Source organism: Pediculus humanus, genomic scaffold (assembly GCF_000006295.1).
Source record: "Pediculus humanus corporis 1103172107373 genomic scaffold, whole genome shotgun sequence".
Classification (NCBI taxonomy): Eukaryota; Metazoa; Arthropoda; class Insecta; order Psocodea; family Pediculidae; genus Pediculus; species Pediculus humanus.
Genome location: NW_002987001.1, coordinates 215,108 through 224,796, shown reverse-complemented (window position 1 = coordinate 224,796; position 9,689 = coordinate 215,108). Strand labels below are relative to the sequence as shown.

General features: G+C 27.8%; 1 protein-coding gene across 1 annotated transcript; it reads left to right on the top strand.

The window, feature by feature from the left end:
• Positions 1-9,110: 9,110 nt before the first annotated feature.
• On the top strand, positions 9,111-9,675 carry Phum_PHUM020550 (uncharacterized protein; the record flags this gene model as incomplete). Its single annotated transcript, XM_002422841.1, has 3 exons — positions 9,111-9,209; positions 9,286-9,454; positions 9,533-9,675. 3 exons carry the CDS (start codon positions 9,111-9,113, stop codon positions 9,673-9,675), a joined length of 411 nt encoding a protein of 136 aa, XP_002422886.1.
• Positions 9,676-9,689: the final 14 nt, after the last annotated feature.

Sequence of the window (9,689 nt, the reverse complement as noted above, 5' to 3'; positions counted from 1 at the left end):
ATTTATTTATTTTATTTTTTATTGTGATCACGTTGGTAACATCGATTTACACAAATGTATACCTACGGCACTGAAAAAAAATAAAAAACGGTAAAAATGTCGTTTAAAAAAAAAAATTAAAAAAAATTTTTTTTCGTATTTTAATTAATTCGAGTATTATTATTATTAATTAATTACTGAATTATTTTCGGCATTATTAATAAATAAATTAAGAGAGTAATAATAATAATAATAATAATAATAATAATAATAATAATAATAATAATAATAATAAAAATAATAATAGTAATAATAAATGAGCATCAAAAATTATTTCCTCGACTTTAAGTCAATAATAATAATAATGATAATTATTTAAATAATTTATTTTAATTTTTTTGCGACGCCCATTTTTAACATAAAACGTTTTTTTTTTTTTTTTAATATAGCCAAAAAAAATAAATAAATAAATGAAAATTTTATGTATTAATTTATTGTTAATAAAAATAATTCGACGTGATAATAATAATAATGGTATTATTAATAATAATAATAATTTTTAATTTAATTATTTATATATATATATATACGATGCTAATACATATCCAATTCAAACTACACAGTTTATATGTTCCTTTAATTCATTTTTATTATTATTATTATTATTATTTGATTTAATTTTAAACTCTCGATATATTCGACGAGCTTGATTAATTAAAAAATTATTAATTATTATTATTATTATTATTATTATTAATTAATTTATTAATTAATTGTTTTATTTTAAAAGGGGAAGAAAAAAAATTTAATTGTAATATAAAAGAAAAAAAAACAAATTTTTATTATGTAAATTTTAAAATAATAATAATAATAATAAAAAATAAACAAAAAAAATCAATTGTTAATAAGTAAATAAATAAATGATTCAGGTTGTGAATTAATAAATAAATAAATAAATAATAATTAATTAATTAACTTTTTGTTTAAAAAAATTTGTTTTTTTTTTAAATTATTGTACACGGTTTGTAATTATAAATTGGCGACAAAATTATTAATAATAATAATAATATTAAATTAATTAATTAAAAAACGATTTTTATTACGTAATAATAATAATAATAATCATTTATATACATAGGATAATAATAATGATAATAATAATAAATGAAACCGGTGGATGAAAGAAAAAAGAATGAATTACAAATAACAACAAAAAAATTATTATTATTTATTTATTTATTTATTTTATACGTAATTATTATTTAATTAATAATACTGATGGTGATGATGATAATGATAATAATAATTATTATTATTTTTTTTTTTTAATTTGATTTTATTTTGTTATTGTTATTGTTGTTGACGGATGCCTCAAACAATTTTCACACTTTCTGAATTTTAAAAAAATATTAATAATAATAATTTCTATTTATTTTAATTTATTATTATTATTATTATTATTATTATTTAGGTATTGTGACCAAGCGAAAAATAAAAAATAAAAAAAAAATTTATTAAAAATTTTTTCTTCTCGATATTTTTTAAAAAAATAGATTTTAGTAGTTTTAAATTTTAAATTTAATAAAAAAAAAAAAAAATTATTAAATAGCTTTTTTTAGTGTAAATTTTTATCTCTGGCTAAATAAATAAATAAATAAATAAATAATAATAATAATAATCATTTTTATATATATATATAATCTGGTCGGTGCCGCTTTAAACAAAAAAAAAAATATGATCAGATTTTTTTTTTATTAATTAATTAATTAATTAAATAAATAAATAAATAAAAAATAGTTTAAATATCAATTTTAAATTGTACTGTTATACGATCAGAAGTTATCAGTTTTGACAAATTTCGTTTTGTTTTTTTTTTTTATTATTAGTATTATTATCATTGGCAATAAAAATCGTTTTAACGTATATGTGTGATTATTATTATTATTGTTATTATTATTATTATTATCATTACGTTCGCGAAAACATAAGTCAGGTATATACGATTAAATGATACATCAGTTAATAATAACTGTCAATAAGATAACTGTCAATTTTTTTTATCTATCCATAAGTTTTATTATTATTAATATTATTATTATTATCAATACTATTATTATTATTATTATTATTATTATGGATTTTAATTAAATTTTCGTATCGAATATATATAAAAAAATAATAATAATAATTTTTTTTACATATATATAAAAATAAATTAAAACTTAATAATTTTTTCTTTTTTTTTTTTTTTTATGTTTTCGGTCGCCGCCGCCGCCGCCGTTTAGATTATTATTAATAATACATTAATTGAGCTTAAAATTATTTATTAAATATTTCTCATATATAATACATAAAATAATTAATTATTTAATGTAATTTTTAAAAGCGAAAGAAAGTAAATAAATAAATAAATAATAATAATAATGATAATAATAAATTTTATCGATGAGTTTTTTTTTTTTTTTTCAAATTCAAATTAAAAAATTATGTACATATAAAATTAATTATTTTTTAATTTAAAACTTATTATTATTATTATTATTGTTACATTTTTACGAGGTTAAATAGGTGAAAAAATAAATAAATAAATAAATTAGTTATTATTATTATTATTATTATTACTACTACTACTACTACACGATAATAAATTAATAAATAAAATTGCTTGAATAGTAAAAGATAAAATAATTAAAATTTATTTATTTATTTTTTATGTTTTATGTTTTTTTCTTTTTTGTTCGTTTAAATAATAATAATAATAATGAAAAATAAAAAATGACTCGGCATCGAATAATAATAATAATAATAATAATATTAAAAAAATAATAATAATAATAAAAATAATAAAAAAAAATAACGGTGTCTCACACTTAATACCTGTTTTATTTTTTAATTTGTCCTCATTAAATTGTTATTAATTGTTATTTATTAATTAATTAATTATTTATTATTGATCGATACACTAAACCCCATATGGATTATCCTTCCTTCCCCACATTTCACTCTCACGTTTAACACGTCAAAAGAAAACAACAATAACAACTTTCATTTATTTATTATATAAGCAATCGATTTTATTTAATTAAGACACACACACACACATACAATCCATCATTATTGTTATTATTATTATTATTATTATTATTATTAATAAAATAAATAAAGGCGGCATTGACTATTATTTATTAATTCGAAATGTGTTTTTAATAAAATTATTATTTATTTATTTATTTATTAATCAGTCAATTTAAACTTATTAATTCGTACAATTTTTTTTTTATGTATTTAATAGTAATAATAATATTAATAATAATAATAATAATAATAATAATAATAATAATAATAATAATAATAATAATAATAATAATATGATAGCAAAGCCCAGTCTCAGAAGAAATTAAAAGGCAAATGGGAACAGAAAAAGTTGCATGGGCAAAATCTGAAAAGAATAAATGCCGAAGATATTAATAAGAAGAGCACGCACAATTGGCTACGGCGTGGAAAACTTAAAATTGAAACGGAAGCGTTTATTACAGCGGCTCAAGATCAGGCATTGCGGACCCATAACTATGAGAAAGTAATTCTCAAAGTCCGCCAAGATGACAAGTGCCGAATTTGCCAATCACAATCGGAAACCATCGATCATTTAATTTCCGGTTGTCCGATACTGGCAAAACATGAATACTTAGAAAGGCACAATAAAATATGTCAATATCTCCATTGGAATATATGCCGAGAATATGGAATGGATGGATTACCCAAGGAGTGGCACAATGCGGAAAACCAGGCATAATGCGGAAAAATGGTGTAAATTAATTGAGGTATCCGTGCCGACAGAAAAAAACACCACAGCCAAAGAAGCAGACAAAAAGCTGAAATATAGAAATTTGGAAATTGAAATAGCCAGGATGTGGGGAACAAAAACAGAAACGATTCCGGTCATCGTGGGAGCATTGGGAGCCATGCCACCACATTCAATGAAAGGAAATTTAAAGAAGATTTTGAAGAACCTAAAAGAAGAAACCATCCAGGAAATCGCACTATGTGGGACGGCCCACATTCTTCGGAAAATGTTATAAATAGCACCACCGAAATTCGAGTATTTGTCCCAAAGGAATCGGGCAGAAACCTGGGATAAATGCTTAAAAACCCCGACAAATAAGAGCCTTGTCGTGTTTAAGAGTGACCATAATAATAATAATAATTAAAATTGAATAAGTTGACATGCGTTTACATCATGTCAACTTATTAAATTAATTTTTAATAATTTTATTTAGTGATTTAGTTATAAGAAGTTATGTATGTATCAAAAGTTATTTCAGGTTCCTAACCAACCTCTAAGAGATAAATGCCTGAATATCAGTGATGATGCATGCCTGATGGATAGGTTTCGTATTATTATAACAACAATTCTTGTAAGTCTCATTGAGACCATCTTATTCAATGGGAACGAGTCATCTCTTGTACTAGGCTTCAATGGAAGACATCTATAAAGTGTCCAGGAACAGGAGAAGTGAAATTCACAACCTTGTCAAGAGCAGACTGAGGTCGACAGTAAAACAAAATTTGTTTTGGTTCTGTCTTTATCTTGTTTTCATTTGCTCTATTACAATTATGAATCAGTCATCATTATCTTTAGGAGTGAATTTTTTTTTATGTATTTTTTATTATGTATATTTTTTATGTAGTAAAAAAATAAACTTTTTTCTTAAAACTACTTCAATACTTAATTTTTTTACTATTTCATCCTTTTATAATTTCCCTCATGAACCTTTAATGTATGAACAGTATAAACTTAAATAATCTGAAAAGGGAGTTCAGATTCCCGCCTTAAAAGGTCATTTTACACTAAAAACATCGAAAAATTTACTCTGATGTATCCGTAAAACATAATACCCAAGGAGGTATAGAAAAAAATAAAATTTAAACGGTGAAATTCCGAAAAAAACTAAAATTTAAACAATGGATTCCCGCTTAAAATAAAATGTGTGTCAGGTAAAATATACAAGGTCGACCTTGAATGCAAAAACGTGACCATGAAAAATTTTTACAAAATTAAATTTTAAAACTGGTGGCCTTGATTTCAAGGTCGACCTTGGTTGAAAAATCATGACCATGAAAAATTTCACAAAATCGAAATGTAAAACCAATGGCCTTGTATTCAAGGTCGACCTACTTTAGAATAAATCGTAAACGTTGGATTTTCGCGGTCATTTTTAACTTAATTTTTAATCGGACATTATTTTTCCGATGTATCCGTAAAACATAAGATCCAAGGAGGTAAAGGGTAAAATATTTTTCAATCAATGGATTCGCACTTAAAATAAGGAGTACAAAATAAAAAACAAATAATTAATATTAACAAAAATAATTATAATACAATAAATTATACTAAATTACAAAACTTTTGATACATACATAACTTCTTATAACTAAATCACTAAATAAAATTATTAAAAATTAATTTAATAAGTTGAGAGTGTGGATTTGTTGATCATACAGAACTGTGCATGGACCTACTGTCGTAACCAGGCTTGGAATGTGATTGTACCACTCTTTGGGTAATCCATCCATTCCATATTCTCGGCATATACTCCAATGGAGATATTGACATAATTTCTTCTAAGATTCGGCTTTGCTATCATAAGTTGCAAGTTGCCCTTCTTCCATTATCTCGTTTTCTTTATTTTCTTTGACGATTTGTTTTGCCCTTTTCAGAACTCCTTTTTTTGTAATTTTTTCTTCCACATGTATAACTTGGGCTAAGATAAGGTCCTCTTGATGGGATTCTATGTATTTTCCCATTCCAATAATGGCATTCTGGTATGCTGCTTCTATTTGTCGTAATCCTCTTCCTCCATCTTTCCGTAATTGCTATAAATTTTATAGATTCTAATAATAAAAAAAAAATTATTATTATTAATATTATTTTACGTTTCAAATTTTTTTTTGTTAACCCAGGAGAAATTCAGCATTTCGCACTAAACTCTCCCCACCTGGTAGCAGGAAGAGTGTTGGGGGACTCAGACGAAGTCACTACCCAACTAAAACTCCTGGATGTGCTTTGCTACGCTTTTTCCTGGGAAGTAGGGGCAGTCGCAGGAGTATGACTCCCATTTCAGCCTCAACCTCAACCCTTCTCTCAAAGCCGAGAGAGCAGATTCCCCTCTGGCATAGGCCGTTGCAGAGATCCACTTTACCCAATTGGGATACTCCCCTCAACCATGTGGGAGGTATTCCTGAAGTATCACTTTCGGTCCTGCCTCCCATAATTACACATGTACATATACATACATAATTTAATACAGTATTCATGTTAGAGTGAATTCATATTCAGATAAATGAGAAACATTTGATCTTTCTGCGACTATCCTATGATAATCCCAAAAGTGAAAATTTCTTTAGTCTAATTGAAGATATTTTGTGCAAAGGTTTAATTCTTTGTTCCAATCAGGTTTGGGTAAATTGTCCAAGATCCTTATTCTAAGATGCCAACTACCATAGGATTTTGGATTTACTCTCAGGCACTGTTCTGTCAATTGTAAATCTTTTTCCAATAGTTTTTGATAACTCTCCAAGTCCTCGTCGTTTGTCAACGACAAAAATATTTCTCTTCAATAATTCCATAATGTTATTATATCCGGATTTCCTGTAATAAATTACCGGTGGATATTTAAACCTTCTTCGTCGTGCATTTGTGAAGAACGTTTTTTTAATATTTGATTCATTATTTTTTTAAATTCTATTGCCTTTTTCTGTTTCTCTGGCCTTGCGATTTCTTTTTGTTCTTCTGTCGTTCTTATTTTGACTCTCCCGTGCATTTTGTAATTTCTTTAAAAACAAATTTTATTTGAAATTAATACAGGAAAAATAACTCACAATGGGAAATAGTAAAAATAAAAGTAATATGTGAACAACCATAGACATCAATTTAAACTTAATTATATCGATGGTAAATAAAGTGTCATTAGAAAAATGTATTTCACTTTAACGTGGAACTTATAAAAACATGGAAGCTTTTAACGTAGCCAATACATGGATATTTTCGTTAAATAATTTGTTTTATGTAAATTATTGGTTTGACAAGTAAGTAACTGCGCATTTTACCAACAGATAGTTTGTCCGGTTTTTTGAGTACGTTTACGTTTATGTACAAACATGAACTTTTGGTATGTTATTACTTGGTTCCTTCTGTAACATTCAGTACCAAAATTTCATTCAAATCTTAAATAGTGCGCGAGCAAAAGACATTTAAACATGGGGAGCCAAAGCGAGCATTTCCTTCATATTTTGCTTTTTTATTTCTGAAAGGGTGTTAATGCTTCACAAGCCAATAAAAAGTTGTGGGGCGTGTAGGGTGATGAAGCCTCAATAGAACGGCAGTGTCAAAACTGGTTTGCGAAATTCCGTTCTGGAGATTATCCTTTGAAAAATGAGGAGCGCTCCGGGCGCCAATTGGAGGTTAAAGATGAGCAAATAAAGGCCCTCATTGATTATGATCGGCATAGTTCGACTAAGGACATTGTAAAGAAGCTAGATGAGTCACATACGTGCGTCAAAAACCGTCTGCGGCGTCTTGGATCCCAAAAGAAGCTTGATGGGTCTTTGCGATATGCTTCTTAAATGCAATGCGAATGACCCTTTTTTGAAAGAATGGTCACCGGAGATGAAAAGTGGGTTTGTTTATGATGACTTTTTGAGAAAAAGATCCTGGTCTAGGCAAGGAAACAGGCACCTTAGAACTTCTAAGGCTGACATTCACCAAAAAAGTTATTGTTATCATTTTGGTGGGATTTCAAAGGCATAGTCAACTTTGAGCTGCTGCCAGGAAGTCAGACCATAAATTCAGAGGTTTACATTCGACAATTGACAAATTTAAATGATACCATCCAAGAAAAATGATCGGAGCTAGCCAGTAGCAAAGGAATTGTCTTTCACCACACTAATGCCAGGCCCTCCTCATCTTTAGCCACTGGACAAAAACTACTGGAGCTAGGCTGGGATGTTTTGCTGCACCCTCCATATTGTCCCAAACTAGCTCCAAATAATTATCATTTTTTCCGATCTCTAAAAAATTTTTTGAACGGACTAAAATTCCAAAACGACAATGAGGTCAAAACTGCATTGGACCAGTTTTTTGCTCCTAAAACTAAAGAGTTTTATGAAAAAAGGAAAATGATTATTTGGCGCCATTTATTATTTCCATGATGTTTGGACTTATCTTAGATCAGGAGAAAATGATGATATTAAAATGTGGCAAGGTTTACCCTATGGTTTATTATGGTATGTTTTCATATTGGCCGCATTTCAAGTACATTTTTTTTCATATATTTTGCATGGAATTTAAGAAATGCTTGGAAAACAAGAGGATCCCATAAGAAATCTAATAATTTTAATATTTCAGGACCTGGAGGTATCGTTTAACCTCAACACGGATCTCTTCCTCCCACGACCGTGCGACCTGGAACGACGACGGCCGTACCCCAGCCCGGTCAAACGCCGGCCAAACAAAATCGAGTCCCTGCAATACCTAAACCCATGGGATTAGATCCTCTCACAATTCTTCAAGAAAGAGAAAACAGGTATAATTGGCATTATTAGCTGTTAGAATTTTTATCACGTGACATTTCGTGGCGATTAACATTTTGCTTTGCATCCACTTTGTAGGAAAGCAGCTCGGATCGCAATGAGAATCCACGTACTTAACAATTTACCAACTTTGATGGCTGAAAATTTAAAACTTCGAGCTTCGAAATCGAGTTGAGATCATTGAGACTTTTAAATTTTCAAAGGCAGTTAAAAAGCGAAGTTAGTTAAATTATTTTTCATTAAATTTAAACAAATTTTTTGCAAATTTCTTTTTAATTTATAGCTTGTCTTTTAGATTATATCTTGTACGCGTCGCGATACCACGTTAGAAACTGCCGACAATGTAAAAGCGTACAAACGAATCAAACATCAAGGTTTGAGAGAAGCAAGAGCAACTGAAAAACTTGAGAAACAGCAAAAATTAGAAGCGGAAAGAAAGGTAATCAATCATTGACCTAATGACCTCTTCCTCTCTCTCTCGTGTTTAACTTTTTTGTTGGTTTTAATTTTAGCGATGGAAGAAAATTCTCAGCGAACCTTTCATGAAATTACCTTCTAAAAATAAATTACCGGATTATTACGACATAATAAAAAAACCTTTGGATAAAAAGAAAATATTTAACAGGATAGAAGATGAAAAAGTAAGCTGGGGGGAAGAGGTGGTGGGAAAAAAAGGGGGGAAAAGTTTCATTCTGACTCTTGTCATTGTTGTTTCAGTATTCGGATTTTGACGATTTGGAAAAGGATTTTACTCAAATGTGTAAAAATGCTCAAATATACAACGAAGAACCTTCTCTCATACACGAAGATTCAATCGTCCTTCAATCCGTTTTTACGAACGCGAGACAAAGATTGGAACAGGATGCGGAAACGGATGAGGATAAAGGTGATGATGAGAGAATCCCTTAAAAAAGGATTTTTGTTCGTTGAATTTTATTTATTTTGGATTTTTTTTAATTTTCAGACGGAGGAGACGAGGATGGAAATTCCGAATCGGAATCCGTTAAAATGAAAATAAAAATAAAAAGTGGAAAAGGAGGAAGAGGAAGCACGAGAAGGAGGAAAACTCAACCAAAGTACACGAATAGCGATGACAAAGATGATTGATTGGAAAGAGGAAA